This window comes from Pongo abelii, chromosome 19 (genome assembly GCF_028885655.2).
Source record: "Pongo abelii isolate AG06213 chromosome 19, NHGRI_mPonAbe1-v2.0_pri, whole genome shotgun sequence".
Classification (NCBI taxonomy): Eukaryota; Metazoa; Chordata; class Mammalia; order Primates; family Hominidae; genus Pongo; species Pongo abelii.
Window position 1 is genome coordinate 67,992,640 of NC_072004.2, and position 16,561 is coordinate 68,009,200.

Genomic DNA, 16,561 nt, shown 5'->3' on the forward strand with positions numbered 1-16,561 from the left:
GACCAACATGGAGAAACTCTGTCTCTACTAAAAATACAAAATTAGCTGGGCATGGTGGTACATGCCTGTAATCCCAGCTACTTGGGAGGCTGAGGCAGGAGAATTGCTTGAACCCGGGAGGCAGAGGTGGTAGTGAGCTGAGATCACGTTGTTGCACTCCAGCCTGGGTGACAAGAGCGAAAGTCCGTCTCAAAAAAAAAAAAAAGACAATTGTGTCATTAAAACAAAATGAAATTACCTGGCACAGTGGCTCACGCCTGTAATCCCAGCACTTTGGGAGGCTGAGGTGGGCAGATTACTTGAGGTCAAGCGTTTGAGACCAGCCTGGCCAACATGGTAAAACCACATCTTTACTAAAAATACAAAAAAAATTAGCCAGGAGTGGTGGTGTGCATCTGTAGTCCCAGCTACTTGGGAGGCTAAGGAAGAGGATCATTTGAACCTGGGAGGTGGAGGTTGCAGTGAACTGAGATTGCGTCACTGCACTCCATCCTGGGGGACAGAGAGAGACTCCATCTCAAAAAAATAAATAATAAATCATTTTTCCTTTTTTTTTCTTTTTTTGAGATGGAGTCTCGCTCTGTCCCCCAGGCTGGAGTGCAGTGGCGTGATCTCAGCTCACTGCAAGCTCCGTTTCCCGGGTTCACGCCATTCTCCTGCCTCAGCCTCCCGAGTAGCTGGGATTACAGGTGACTGCCATCACACCCGGCTAATTTTTTGTATTTTTAGTAGAGATGGGGTTTCACCATGTTAGCCAGGATGGGCTCGATCTCCTGACCTCGTGATCTGCCCACCTCGGCCTCCCAAAGTGCTGGGATTAGAGGTGTGAGCCACCACGCCCAGCCTCTTTATCATTTTTTTAAAGACAGTCTTGCTTCGTCACCCAGGCTGGAGTGCAGTGGCACAGTCACAGCTCACAGCAGCCTCAACCTCCTGTGCTTAAGCGATCCTCCCAGCACACCCAGCCGATTATTTTTTGTAGAGATGGGGTCTCACTACGTTGCCCAGGCTGGTCTCAAACTCCTGGGCTCAAGCAATCCTTCTGCCTAGGCCTCCCAAAGTGCTGGAATTACAGGTGTGTGCTGCCGAGCCCTGACCTCTCTACTGATTTTGACAAATAGCTTTCTTGAAACCCTAGAGAACTAATTGTAAACAAAAAAACACGTTGGGAAGGCTGGCTGGGAATCTCCAGTAATACAGTCTCTCTGGATGTAGAAGCTCTGGGATGAGCCAGTAAAGAAAGCTCAGGAAGAAGTGGGGATCTGTTTTCTATATTCTTATTTGAGTTGCTCTTAAGACAGTACTTAAAAAGTAAGTAAAGGGCCAGGCTCAGTGGCTCAGGCCTGTAATCCCAGCACTTTGGGAGGCCGAAGCAGGCAGATCACCTGAGGTCAGGAGTTCGAGACCAGCCTGGCCAACATGGTGAAATCTTGTCTCTACTAAGAGTATTAAAAAAATAAGCTGGGCATGGTGGTGAGTGCCTGTAATCCCAGCTCTTTGAGAGGCTGAGGCAGGAGAATCGCTTGAACCCAGGAGGTGAAGGTTGCAGTGAGCTGAGAGCGCTCCATTGCACTCCAGCCTGGGCGACAAGAGCAAAACTCTGTCTCAAAAAATAAAAGTGAGTAAAGATCGAAGTCATGAGAATGTTTTACTTTAGATTTCCCCATTTGGGGGCTTTCTTTACCTAACAATTATGCCATTCTATGACTCTTCCTCTCTGAGGCCATGCTAATTAATGATAAAGGGAGGATAAGCTTGCAGTAGGTAGAGATCAGTTAGAAGCTATGCTGACCCTTTCGGCTCGTAGCAGAAGGATCAGGTGGATAATAGTCAGTGCTGTTTTATTTTTTGGCCAGATCTCACGCCAGTAATCCCAGCACTTTGGGAGGTCGAGGCAGGTGGATCGCTTGAGCCCAGGGGTTCGAGACCAGCATTGGCAACATGGCAAAAACCCTCCTCTACCGAAAATACAAAAATTAGGCAGTCTCATAACCTGGTTTTTAAATAAACAAATAAATAGATTAAACTTTTCAAAAAGAAATGCTATTTATTTTTCTAAGACAAATATATATATATAATTTTTTTTTTTTTTTTTTGAGACGGAGTCTCGCTCTGTCACCAGGCTGGAGTGCAGTGGCGCGATCTCAGCTCACTGCAACCTCCGCCTCCCGGGTTCAAGCAGTTCTCCTGCCTCAGCCTCCCGAGTAGCTGGCACTACAGGCAAGCGCCACCATACCCAGCTAATTTTTATACTTTTAGTAGAGATGGGGTTTCACCATATTGGCCAGGCTGGTCTCGAACTCCTGACCTTGTGATCTGCCTGCCTCGGTCTCCCAAAGTGCTGGGATTACAGGTGTGAACCACCGCACCCGGCCTTGTAGATGGACTCTTTCTAAGTGCATTCTGTCTATATGTGCCAGTTTTACAGTGTTTAGAAAACTTAATGCTTACACTAAGTAAGCTTCCTTTCCTAAGGATGCTAGGAATAACCAGTTTAACCTCAAATTGGTATTATTTTAAACTCAAGCAGAGAAGTAACTCTTTCTTCCTTGTCTTGGATTACCTGCCATCCAAGTAATTATTTGGCCAGTTTTGCTGATCAATTTTGTTTCATTGATACAGCGCCATCTACTGACAAAAATTGGTAATCATAAGGCTTTAAGTCTGTCAGAAGTCAGAGTTGGGTCCGGGCACGGTAGCTCATGCCTGTTAATTCCAGTGTTTTGGGAAACCAAAACAGGCAGCTCACTTGAGGTCAGGAGTTCAAGACTAGCCTGGCCAACATGCTGAAACCCCATCTCTACTAAATATACAAAAATCAACTGCGCCTGGTGGCGGGCGCCTGTAGTCCCAGCTACTCAGGAGGCTGAGGCATGAGAATCACTTGAATCCTAGAGGCGTAGGTGAGCCAAGATAGCACCATTGCACTGCAGCCTGGGTGACAGAGGGAGACTGTGTCCCCCTCCCCCAAAAAAGTCAAATTTGGATGAAGGACTAAATAAAATAGATTTATAAGGGACTAAAATTTCAACACTGGAAAAACCCTTAGATGTTACCTAGCTTGATGATGTATTTTACAAAGGAGTAAACTCAGATTCTATTATCTTTGATAACTACAGTTCTGTTTTCCCCACACTTGTTTTCCAAATTTTTACAGGGTTCCAGTTTAGAGAATTTCATGGTCATTCCGGCATTTTTATGACTCTTCCTTAGTTTTTAGAAATAAATTGGAGGCCAGGTGTGATGGCTCATGTCTGTAATCCCAGTACTTTGGGAGGCTGAGGTGGGAGGATCACTTGAGCCTAGGAGTTTGAAACAAGCCTGGGCAACATATTGAGAACTTGTCTCTACTAAAAATTTTAAAAAGTAGCCAGGCATGGTGGTGCACACCTGTGGTTCCAGCTACTCAGGAGACTGAGGCAGCAGGATCACTTGAGCCCAGGAGGTCAAAGCTGCAGTGAGCCATAATTACTTCACTGCATTCCAACCTAGGTGATAGAATGAGACACTGTCTCAAAAAAGAAAAAAAGTTGTAAAATAAACCAAATACAGTAAGTTAACAAGAAATTTGTGAATCGTAAGTTCAATTCAGAAAAGACTGCATAAAGAACAAGAGAACATGGCTGGGCACAGTGGCTCATGCCTGTAATCCCAGCACTTTGGGAGGCCATGGCGAGTGGATCACTTGAGGTCAGGAGTTCGAGACCAGCCTGGCCAACATGGCAAAACCCTGTCTCTACTAAAAATACAAAAACTAGCTGGGCATGGTGGCACACGCCTGTAGTCCCAGCTACTCAGGAGGCTGAGGCAAAAGAATCACTTGAACCCAGGTGGCGGAGGTTGCAGTGAGCCAAGACTGTGCCACTGCACTCCAGCCTGGCTGGAGTGAGACTCCGTCTCAAAGAGGGGGAGGGACGGGGCCAGGGCTGGAGCTGGGCTTGGTGGCTCACGTCTGTAATCCCAGCACTTTGGGAGGCCAATGCAGGCAAATCACGAAGTCAGGAGTTTGAGACCAGCCTGGCAGCCTGACCAACGTGGTGAAACCCTGTCTCTACTAAAAATACAAAAATTAGCCAGGCATGGTGGCTCACACCTGTAGTCCCAGCTACTCAGGAGGCTGAGACAGGAGAATCACTTGAACCCGGGAGGCAGAGGTTGCAGTGAGCCAAGATTGTGCCACTGCACTCCATCCTGGGCTGGAGTGAGACTCCGTCTCCAAAAAGAAAAAAGGGCCAAGCGCGGTGGCTCACGCCTATAATCCCAGCACTTTGGAAGGCCAAGGAAGGCGAATCACGAGGTCAGGAGTTCAAGACCAGCCTGGCCAACATGGTTAAACCCCGTCTCTACTAAAAATACAGAAATTAGCCAGGCGTAATGGTGGGCACCTGTAAAACCAACTACTCGGGAGGTGGAGGCAGGAGAATCGCTTGAACCCGGGAGGCAGAGGTTGCAGTAAGTTGAGATCGCACCACTGCACTCCAGCCCAGGCGACAGAGTTGAGACTCCGTCTCAAAAAGACAAAAACAGACCGGGCATGGTGGCTCAGCCCTGTAATCCCAGCACTTTGGGAGGCTGAGGTGGGCAGATCACAAGGTCAGGAGATCAAGACCATCCTGGCTAACATGGTGAAACCCCGTCTCTACTAAAAAATTCAAAAAAATTAGGCGTGGTGGCGGGCGCCTGTAGTCCCAGCTACTCGGGAGGCTGAGGCAGGAGAATGGCGTGAACCCATGAGGCGGAGCTTGCAGTGAGCTGCACTCCAGTGTGGGCGACAAAGCAAGACTCTGTCTCAAAAAAAAAAAAAAAACTAAACAAAAAACAGAAAGCGAACTTTTCAAAACGGTGTATTAATCATGCAGAAGAATGGATTATATTATATATGCATATATGAAAGGAAAAAATTAAATTAGATGTTTAATAGGACAAGCTGCTTTCCACAGTTAAAAATTCAAGTCCAGGGCCGGGCGCGGTGACTCACGCCTGTAATCCCAGCACTTTGGGAGGCCGAGGCGAGCGGATCACGAGGTCAGGAGATCAAGACCATCCTGGCTAACATGGTGAAACCCCGTCTCTACTAAAAATACAAAAAATTAGCTGGGTGTGGTGGCGGGTGCCAGTAGTCCCAGCTACTCAGGAGGCTGAGGCAGGAAAATGGTGTGAACCCAGGAGGCGGAGCTTGCAGTGAGCTGAGATTGCACCACTGCACTCCAGCCTGGGGGACAGAGCAAGACTCCGTCTCAAAAAAAAAAAAAAAATTCAAGTCCAGTACTTTGATGAAAAGGAAAACTTGGAATAGGAGAAAGTATGAGTCAGGGAGTAATATGTAAGTTTTATTGATATGTGCACATTTTTAAGAGGACTGCTTTTCTTTCTTTTTCTTTTTCTTTTTCTTTTTTTTTTTTTTTTTTTTTTTTGAGACAGTGTCTCACTCTGTTGCCCAGGCTGGAGTACAGTCGTGCGATCTTGGCTCATGACTGGCTAATTTTTGTACTTTTAGTAGGGACAGGGTCTCGCCATGTTGGCCAGGATGGTCTTGAACCCCTGACCTCAGGTGATCTGCCCACCTCGGCCTCCCAAAGTGCTAGAATTATATATAGGTGTGAGCCACTGCGCCCGGCCTTCTTTCAATTTAATGCAATATTTTAGCTACCATGCTCTTTTACAACGCTTTTTTTTTTGTGGAGATGGAGTCTTGCTATGTTGCCTAGGCTGGTCACACACTCCTGGGCTCCAGGAATTCTTCCACTTGGGCCTTCCAAAATGCTGGGATTGCAGATGTGAGCCTGCACGCCTGGCCCTAGCTACCATGCTTTATGGTAAAAGGAGTATTGGGAGCCTTTTAAAATTACAAAGAATGGGTATAAAAGTTTTAAATGGATACACAAGAATAAAGAAGTTTGCTGTGAAGGCCAGGCGTGGTGGCTCACGCCTGTAATTCCAGCACTTTGGGAGGCCGAGGCAGGTGGATCACCTGAGGTCAGGAGTTTGAGACCAACCTGGCCAACACATAGTGAAACCCCGTCTCTACTAAAAAAAAAAAAAAAAAAAATACAAAAATTAGCTGGGCTTGGTGGCACACGCCTGTAGTCCCAGCTGTTGGGAAGCTGAGGCAGGAGAATCGCTTGAACCCAGGAGGCGGAGGTTGCAGTAAGCCGAGATTGCGCCACTGCACTCCAGCCTGGGCAGCAGAGCAAGACTCCGTCTCTCAAAAAAAAAAAAAAAAAAAGTTTGCTGTAAGATTAATTGGGGCTGTTTTATGAGTTTTCTGGCTGGACATACCAGAAAACTATTGTGTATCGAGTGTGAGAATAGGCCTAACACTTACTGTAAGCAGCATACAGTATTATCACCTGTCATGTCCCTGGTTTTCTTAACCATCCAGATATTATCTAACCAATAAGAGTGCTCCCTAATGCCCTTTTTATTTCATTTATCATTTTAGCAGCGTCACCCTTTATACCAGAAAGCTGGCGGGCACTATGGGGAAAAAACAAAACAAGAAGAAAGTGGAGGAGGTGCTAGAAGAGGAGGAAGAGGAATATGTGGTGGAAAAAGTTCTCGACCGTCGAGTGGTAAAGGGCAAAGTGGAGTACCTCCTAAAGTGGAAGGGATTCTCAGAGTAAGTTTCACTGACACAGGTAAATGTAGCCACCAAGTGTTTATCAGGAGTCTAGAGATGTATGAGACCTCCAGTGCTATGATGGATACAGTGTGACTCAGTCTCCACCTTCATGGCTTATTGTTTAATTAGGAATATGGCCTACTGCTTATAATACAAAGCAGAATGACTTCTTTTAAAAAATTATTTCTTTCGAGACGAGGTCTCGCTCTGTCACCCAGGCTAGAGTACAGTGGTGCAGTCATAGCTCGCTGCAGCCTCAACCTCCCAGGCTCAAGGTATCCTCCCACCTCAGCCTTCTAAGTAGCTGGTACCACAGGCATGCACCACCATGTCTCGCTTAGTTGCCCAGGTTTGTCTCTTAACTCCTGGCCTCAAGCAATCCTCCCACCTGGGCCTCCCAAAGTGTTGGGACTACAGGCATGAGCCACTGTACCCAGCCCATAGTGATTGCTGAGAAAGAGTTTTGTGTGTGGCTATAGACCAATTTAAATTGACAAGTAAAAGTCATTTGCCTTTGAAAGAAGCCAGTTTCTTAGCTTTCTATTTATACTAAAAAGCTTCCCCATTCCCCAAGAAATATCAGCTTTTCCATGGACATCTGAGGTCGTCCTCTTACGATTATCCTTAGTATGAATATACTTATTTGAGTGAAAGTGTGACTTGCTGTGCCCTCTGGTTTCAGTGAGGACAACACATGGGAGCCAGAAGAGAACCTGGACTGCCCTGACCTCATTGCTGAGTTTCTGCAGTCACAGAAAACAGCACATGAGACAGATAAATCAGAGGGAGGCAAGCGCAAAGCTGATTCTGATTCTGAAGATAAGGGAGAGGAGAGCAAACCAAAGAAGAAGAAAGAAGAGGTAAGAATAGAAGTAAGAATTTTTACTAGCCCACAATTCAAACTACTGTCAAAGTAGTTTTGTTCTGCTTCTTCCCGGATATTAGCAGCTATCTCTTCTTAGTCCTGAAATCTTAGGTAAGCTAATGCCTACAAAGTAAGAGTGTACTGTCATGAAGCCACATGATCGCTTACCTTTTATCCATGGTACAGGAGCAGTAAATGGAAAACTTGCTGGGGACAGATATAAGGGCAAGTGAATTCATTCTTGTAAAAAATAGTTTTCAATGTTTAATCATTAAAGGTGTGAGGTGGCTATTTTGACTTAATCAGTATCTTAAGTTGTTTTTTGAGAGTGAAGAGATAGTTGTAAACATTGATTTTGCTTGGGCTGTATGTCCCTTTTCACATAGGGAAAATCTCATGCGCTTCAGACATTGATGAATAATAACTCCAAAGGATTCTAACAGCTCTCTTACTTTGAGCCAAGGTATTGGTGAAATATTGGCAAAAGAGTTTGTGATTGGGCCGGGCACGGTGGCTCACACCTGTAATCTCAGCCCCTTGGGAGGCCGAGGCGGGCGGATCTCAAGGTCAGGAGATCAAGACCATCCTGACTAACACGGTGAAATTGGGTCTCTACTAAATATACAAAAAATTAGCTAGACGTGGTGGCATGTGCCTGTGGTCCCAGCTACTTGGGAGGCTGAGGCAGGAGAATCACTTGAACCTGGGAGGCAGAGGCTGCAGTGAGCCGAGATCGCACCACTGCACTCCAGCCTGGGCGACAGAGTGAGATTCCGTCTCAAAAAAAAAAAAAAAAGAGTTTGTGATTACATTAATCAGAGACACAGGAATGGTTCCATTCTGGATAATAGTCCCATATAGATAAAATTGTTTTACCCATCTTGTTTTTACAGTCAGAAAAGCCACGAGGTTTTGCTCGAGGTTTGGAGCCGGAGCGGATTATTGGAGCTACAGACTCCAGTGGAGAGCTTATGTTCCTGATGAAATGGTGAGTCGGCCAGTGGCTCTGTGTGGTTGTTTTTTTTCTTCTCCCATTGGTTTCATGCCAGAGGAAAAGAGCTGGACCTTCGAAATTCCAGTCACCCAAGTGTGAAATTGTTAAGATGGCATAGTCCTTCGATAGTGACCCTCGGCCTGACTGCCACCCTGGACTCATGAATTACAGGTAGGAGCTCTTAGGAATCTTGGGTCTTTGCCCATATTTTTAGGAGGTGGGAGACAATCTAGAGTGGAAAGAGTATGGGAAGGAATTACATTTCACTTCTGTAAATAAAAGGGGAAAAAATGAAATGTGATTGGACCACCCTCTCCTTCTACCACCTCCTTAATAAAGATGAGGCTGGCCCCAGAATCAGAAATTCTGCTAAATTCTCAGGGTTAGGAAAGAATCTGTAGTTCTTCCTTTTGTCCTTAATTGTTGGATCCCTTTCAATGTGTGCAGATTCTACAATTACAGGATCAGCCAGCAGGGGTCAGCAAGGCTCCTTAACTGCTATCAAGCATAGAGCAAGCCTGCTTTTTTCCATTATAAGTATAAATACCGGTGATAGTAATACTCCATGAAACAGCCTAATGAAGATAGATATCCCAACAATCTCTATAATTTTCCTACTCTGTCAAAAGAAGGCCATTCTTCCTATTTCTTGCTCATTCTCCCCCCAAAGTGGATCTCAATGATTGTATTTAAAATTAGGAGGGAATAATTCTAAGCCATTGCCAATGAAGGCAGCATTCTAGAAACTTTGTCCTTTAAAATACACACACACACACACACACACACACAATGTCTATGGAGCTTAGTCCTTTCATCAGTCCAGAACTTACTCTGAAACTCGTGTCTGTACTAATTATGCTCTTTTACAGTATGGTTAGAGGGGCCTAACTTTAGCACCACTGAAAGCCAGAGTCACAACTAACTAACCTATTCTCTTCTATGTATTCCCTAGGCGGTTACTGGAGCTGCCCCTCTTTTAGCTGATTTATTGTTAACCTATAAGAGAAAAGTTCATTTTTAAGGTGCTGCTTATGGGGTGGGAGAAGTTATACCATGAGTTACTCAGTCTAGCTAGAATATACTTTTTCTGCTTGTGACCAGTGTGAGTTACAGTAGTATCTCCATATTGCTTAAGACTGTACTCCTTTGGTTGAGGCACTACTGTCTTTTTTTTTTTTTTTTTTTTTTTTTTGAGACAGAGTCTCACTCTTTCGCCTAGGCTGGAGTGCAGTGGCACGATCTCAGCTCACTGCAACCTCCGCCCCCCTGGGTTCAACAATTCTTCTGCCTCAGCCTCTCAAGTAGCTGGGATTACAGGCATGCGCTACCACGCCCAGCTGATTTTTGTATTTTTAGTAGAGATGGGGTTTCACCATGTTAGCCAGGCTGGTCTCAAACTCCTGACCTTAGGTGATCCACCCACCTCGGCCTCCCAAGGTGCTAGGATTACAGGCATGAGCCACTGCACCTGGCCGACTCACTGCTGTCTACAGGTTAAAACTGGATTTGATTATAAGACCAAGTACATTTTAAAAAGTTATTTTACTGGAGAATAGTGATTTTTGTATATTTCTAAAAGTAGTAAATATTTGTAGGGAGTGAAATGACTAAATTTAACTCAGAAGGTGTTGTTCAGCTGTCAGCAAATGGCAGCATGCTTCAGATACCCATGTCCCTCCCATTCTCTTGGGTCCATTGTTCAAAAACATACGTTATCAGCTTACTCTTCTGCTCTATGGGACGATGTGGCTCTGATTTCCTGTTATTAAGGTGCTGGAGATTTGGGGTGGTGTTTTGTCAGAGATCTCATCAGGTGTCTCCTGCTTGTTTTATGCTACTGCTTCTGTCTAGGACATTCCTAATAACCTGAAGATAAGAATGTTTTTTTTTTTTAATGAGACAGAGTCTCGCTCTGTCACCCGGCTAATTTTTGTATTTTTAGTAGCAACACGGTTTTGCCATGTTGACCAGGCTGGTCTTGAACTCCTGGGCCTGCCCACCTTGGCCTCCCAAAGTGCTGGGATTATAGGCGTGAGCTACTGCTCCCGGCCTAAGAGTTTACTCCTAATTCCCTTATAATGTGCATGATTTTCAAATTTTGAAAAGAAAATTTTTTTTTTTGAGACAGAGTCTCACTCTGTCGCCCAGACTGGAGTGCAGTGACATGATCTTGGCTCACTGCAAGCTCTGCCTCCCGGGTTCACGCCATTCTCCTGCCTCAGCCTCCCGAGTAGCTGGGACTACAGGTGCCTGCCACCACACCAGGCTAATTTTTGTATTTTTAGTAGAGACAGGGTTTCACCATGTTAGCCACGATCTGACCTCGTGATCCACCTGCCTCGGCTTCCCAAAGTGCTGGGATTACAGGTGTGAGCCACCGCGGCCGGCCACTTGAAAACATTTTAAAATTCAGAAAAATACAGCTCCCTCATTTTCTGCCTCCCAATGTTGAAACATCATTTCAAAGCACCTGGAAGTTATGCGAGGATAGCATTTGGAAGTGTCAGTGTAATTACGATTATGCAAAAAGTGTCCATCTTCATTTGCTCTGGCCAATGCCAGATGTAGTATTTAATCCTATTACGGGCCGGGCGCGGTGGCTCATGCCCGTAATCCCAACACTTTGGGAGGCTGAGGCAGGTGGATCACCTGAGGTCAGGAGTTCAAGATGAGCCTGGCCAACATCTTTAGTAGAGATGGCAAAACCCCATCTCTACTAAAAATACAAAAATTAGCTGGGTGTGGTGGCGCACACCTATAATAATCCCAGCTATTAGGGGAGGCTGAGGCAGGAAAATCGCTTGAACCCAGGAGATGGAGGTTGTGGTGAGCCGAGATCATGCCACTGCACTCCAACCTGGGCAACAGAGTGAGATTCCGTCTCAAAAAAAAAAAAATCCTATTACAAAGCCAAGATTTCTCCATGGGTTCTTATCATCTGGGATATGGCTTTTGGAGGAGTGTGGTAGCTTCTCTTCCCTCAGAGAATCTAGGTATCCTCTCTTCCCTCAGAGAATCTAGAGAGTCATGCTTTTTGGGGCCTTGCCCAGATGTTCAGATGTGATTGGTTAAGCCCATTGACCTGGCTTTTGACATACACGAATCCCCAGAGGGAATTTTCAACAGGTAAGTTAACTCTGAGGATGTCACTTGACATACAATTGCCAGTAAATGCTGCTTGGGCCACGTTTTCATTGTTCCCTAGCCTATTTTTCTAAAATTACTATTTTTAAAGCACTATCCCCTGGGTTATCCAACTTAGGATAGACCACCAGCACCTGGTCTCAAAGTCTCTCTTTGCTTTATTCTGCAGGAAAAACTCTGATGAGGCTGACCTGGTCCCTGCCAAGGAAGCCAATGTCAAGTGCCCACAGGTTGTCATATCCTTCTATGAGGAAAGGCTGACGTGGCATTCCTACCCCTCGGAGGATGATGACAAAAAAGATGACAAGAATTAACGCTCCTGAGTACCAGCCCCTGTCACATCTGACTGTGGGTTTCAAGTGGGAAGGGAAGGAGTTCTACTTGTCTTGACACCATAGAGGTGGCTTGAGAAGATGTCCTTTGAAGAGCCAGTATAGTTTCTGTGCCCTGCAGCAGCCCAAGTGCTTTAAAGCCGTTTCAAGCTGTATAGTTTGCACACCCATCCCAGTGGAGGGGAAAGGGGATAAGTGTTTCAAGGCAACCTTTTCTGCACTTTGCTGCGAAAAGCAAAGGGCCTTCTATGAAGGACAAAACTTGCAGAATTGGGTGTGTGGGAGAGCAAAAAAATACTGTAGATCTTCAAAGAGCATCTCCACAACCCACAGCCTTCTTCCCAATAGTGTTAACTCTGCATTTTTACAGTGTAGCATGTGTGTAGTTTTTGGCTATTACTGGTGTATTATTTGGGGGAGGGAGGGATGGGGAGGGGAGAAAGGGAGATGGGTAGCATCATTTTGATTAACATTTGGGGCCTGATAGGGGAAATGGTGAAGCAATGGAAAAAAACAGACAACTAATGATTTGCTTCTATGTCCAGAATATTTTACCTTTAAAAAAATGTCATTGGCACCATAAATAAGGACTGTGAGAGACTGTTTAAAAGCTGTGAATGTCTGAAACCTATAAGCCAAGGTGTTCCCTGCCTAAACTTATTGCTATTCCCACAAAGGACTAAGCCTGTTCATAAGTTACCAAAGTTGCCATTTTGGAGATGGAAATTGACGAGGAGGGAAGGTCTTTTATTGGAGAGTATACAGTACAAGCAGATCATTCTGCCTTAGAGGTGCTAATTCCTGAAATTAGAAGACCCTTTCTTTTCCAGTAACGAAGTTATAAATATCAGCTTGTTCATCCAAGCCACTGGCTGAGGTGTTAGGGAAGAGGAAGAGGGTGGTAGAGGAGATAAGACAGTAGGGAAAGACAAGGGCCCATGCTCTTAGTGGGGAAAACTCTTGGAGCTGTTCTCTTTTTTGAGATTTGAACACTGAAACCATTGTTGGCAGGGTTCAGTCACTGACAGCACAAGTTTCACTGAATTGATCCAAGAGTTTAGTGATTTCAAAAGCCTTGGTCTCAGGAGAAGATTAAACTTTAATATTGGGCAGTGGTTCACTTTAAAACACACACACACAACAATTTTTTAAGAAATCCTAAGAAGTAACATACCCAAAATGCTCTGTCTTGAGTCATGAGATCCATCAGTTCTTGATATTGTCTAGACTTGCATCTAGAGCTACATTGTAAAATTCTTTTAGGCATGTGTTAGATTTCTGTGTAAACTTTGTTTAAATGTAAACTTCATACTACACTGTCAGTTTTTGTCTTAATAAAACTATAGATTTATAATCCCTGATTTCTGTCTTAAGTCTTACCAGGAACCCTTCTTGCCTTATAGGTTCAGCCTGTTGGAAATGGCTTTCTCACTTGAATGGTTTTATTTCTTTAACATTGTAGGCTTGAAAATCTAGTGCCTGGCCTGAATCTTTAAGTGGTCGTACCATGTTAATTTAGTAAATACTTACTGAGCATTTATCAGTTGCTGCAGAGATTATAAAGATGGTCGCATCATGCTGTCTTCAGTACTGCCAAAAGTTTATTGAGCACTCTGACCTGATAGCACTTCCAAACTATGGTATATTTGGAAACGTGAGTTTTTAAGTTAGGTTTAGATCCTGCCTATGGTATGTAATAGATTATATGACCTTGGCTAAAATCTACTTCTCCAAAATTTTCCAGGAATTTGGCCCTGTGTTTGAGCACTGATTTAAAAAGTCATTTTCTGCCTATGATTTATTTTATTTTATTTTTATTTTATTGAGACGGAGTCTTGCTGTCACCCAGGCTGGACTACAGTGGTGTGATCTCGGCTCACTACAACCTCTGCCTCCCGGGTTCAAGCGATTCTCCTGCCTCAGCCTCCAGAGTAGCTGGGACTACAGGCACGTGCCACCACACCTGGCTACTTTTTAAATTTTTTTAGTAGAGATGGGGTTTTGCCATGTTGGCCAGGCTGGTCTTGAACTCCTAACCTCAGGTGATCCACCTGCCTCGGCCTCCCAAAGTGCTGGGATTACAGGCGTGAGCCACCATGCCTTGCCTTGGACTTGTCTTTTTTTTTTTTTTTTTTTTTTAGAGTCTTGCTCTGTCGCCAGGCTGGAGTGCAGTGGTGCAATCTCAGCTCACTGCAACCTCCGCCTCCTGGGTTCAAGCGATTCCGCTGCCTCATCCTCCTGAGTAGCTGGGACTACAGGCGCGCGCCACCTCACCCAGCTAATTTTTTATATTTTAGTGGAGACAGGGTTTCACCATGTTGGCCAGGATGGTCTCGATCTCCTGACCTCATGATCCGCCCACCTCGGCCTTCCAAAGTGCTGGTATTACAGGAATGAGCCACCACATCCGGCCAACTTGTCATTTTTGTAACAGAAATAGGATTTCCACTGAGAACAAATCAGTATAACAGTTGAGTACTACTCACTCTTGCAGAGCATTTGTTTAAAATAAACTGATGTGTAGATAATTTTTTCAGAAAGCCTCCTCAGGAAAGTTCTCGGGAGACATAAATGGAGCTGGGGAGCCTTACTGAAGGTCTGGGTCACAGACAGGCCTTCCCGCACAGAGGTCTGAGTGTGTGCCCTGATGGTGGTTGGCAGTAGCACAGCCATCGGTAGCTAATTAAGGGAGTTTAAGTGGAGGTGTTCTAGTTCTGTTCTGCACCATCAGATGCACTGAAATGAAACTACAGCCTTGGTTTGTATCCCAAATGGACTACTAGTCAGCTTTGGTCTTAACCTTTGGAACTGACTGACTTGTCATTTGTGGCATTCCTGAGCTGTTGTAAAAACTGTATCATTCTCCCCCAGAGAAAACAGTAATACTGATAGGCATGCAGTGAAAACTGAGTTGAAGCTAGGTAGTCACAATTTTGTTATTTTCAACAGCCAATTAGCATATTACTAGATCAATGGTTTAAGGATCAACTTTTTTGATTGTTGAGGCCACAAATTCAAACTGTTACAAATATAAGTAGGCACAACAAATCTTAAGTCAGCTTGAGAAAGTATTCAGAGAATATTTCTTTGTTTTTTGTTTTTTCTTTCGAGACAGAGTCTTGCTGTCACCCAGGCTGGAGTTCAGTGGCACAATCTCAGCTCACTGCAACCTCCGCCTCCTGGGTTCAAGCGATTCTCCTGCTTCAGCCTCCCGAGTAGCTGGGACTACAGGCATGCCCCACCACACCTGGCTAATTTTTGTATTTTTGGTAGAGATGAGGTTTCCCCATGTTGGTCAGGCTGGTCTTGAACCCCTAACCTCAAGTGATCCACCTGCCTTGGCTTCCCAAAGTGCTGGGATTATAGGCGTGAACCACCACTCTCAGCCAAAGAATATTTCTTCAGGCAGTGGAAAAACATGTTTGTTGGGTGGTTTCCATGAAATTGCACCATCATAGACCTGCCCAGGAATTAAAGAGGCAATAAATTATCTTAGTTACTAACAGAAAAGGGGAGCTTGTTAATATTGTGACATCATTATTACCTGAGGTGTCCTGTACTGGTAAGAGCCATTAAACAAAAATCTTGCTCCTCCATTGCCTTAAGTTTCTATTTAGTATTGTAAATGGATGGAATAATGACCACAGAAGCACTCTGACAGTGCTGAGGAATAATTGTTCCTGCATTTAATATCGTTTGAAAATTTTGACGACCAATTTTAAGTAATTTTTAGTAATTAAATTTTTATTTATTTTTTTGAGGAGAGAAATGGTCTCTGTCACCTAGTCTAGAGTGCAGTGGTGCTACCATGGCTCACGGCAGCCTCATCCTCCTGGGCTAAAGGGATCCTCCCACCTCAGCCTCCTGAGCTGGGACTACAGGTGTGTGCCATAATGCCCAGCTAATTCTTTTTTTCTTTTTTTTTTTTTTAACTTTTAGTAGAGATGGGGTCTCACTGTGTTGCCCAGGCTGGTCTCGAACTCCTGGGATCAAACAGTCCTCCTGTCTTCTGCCTTCCAAAGTGTTAGAATTACAGGTGTAAGCCACTGCACCTCGCCTAATTAAATTTTTAAATACCTGTTTTCAGATATGACCTTATATTCCAGAACTCTCAATTCTGTGGTGGCCATAGACTTGGCTCAATTTGATCTTAAACTTTCACCGTTTGGGGTTTGTCTGTGTGCTTGGCACATCTTTATGGACTGTGGCATTGGGAATCTGCATTATAAAAGCAATTATTTCTCATAGTAAAAGGGAAAATGATAGCTCAGATTAATGTGCAAGTTGGGTCTTCTGATGAAGATATGTTCTCATTTATAATTTAAAGCTGATAGAACTGAACTAAGTCCAGGCTCAGTATTAGCGTTCAACTTAATAAAGGAGTCTTGGCTTTCAGCAGTAGGAAACAATGATCAGGGAGAGGCATCCTAGTGTTTTGGTGTGGGATTACAGGAGTTTGATAGAGGAGAACTTAAGATCCCAAGACAACTTGTCAGTCTGTGGATCTGCACATCACCTTGTTTTGACGATGTCCAGCACTGAGGTTTTTTCCCCAAAAGTTACTGCTTTCCTATCTAGTGTGTGAAGTTTAAAGTTACTTGTCT

At 44.5% G+C, this 16,561-nt stretch overlaps 1 protein-coding gene across 2 annotated transcripts in view; it reads left to right on the forward strand.

The window, feature by feature from the left end:
* The window catches only part of CBX1 (chromobox 1), a 33,499-nt gene extending 20,188 nt beyond the window's left edge, over positions 1-13,311 (forward strand). For both annotated transcript variants that reach the window (XM_002834246.4, XM_009236567.4), the window contains exons 2-5: positions 6,443-6,619; positions 7,305-7,482; positions 8,381-8,475; positions 11,795-13,311. In XM_002834246.4, coding sequence (XP_002834292.1) covers positions 6,480-6,619; positions 7,305-7,482; positions 8,381-8,475; positions 11,795-11,939 — 558 coding nt within the window. In that variant the 5' untranslated portion in view covers positions 6,443-6,479 and the 3' untranslated portion in view covers positions 11,940-13,311. The remainder of the gene's footprint in view (positions 1-6,442; positions 6,620-7,304; positions 7,483-8,380; positions 8,476-11,794) is intronic.
* The last annotated feature ends 3,250 nt before the right edge of the window (positions 13,312-16,561 follow it).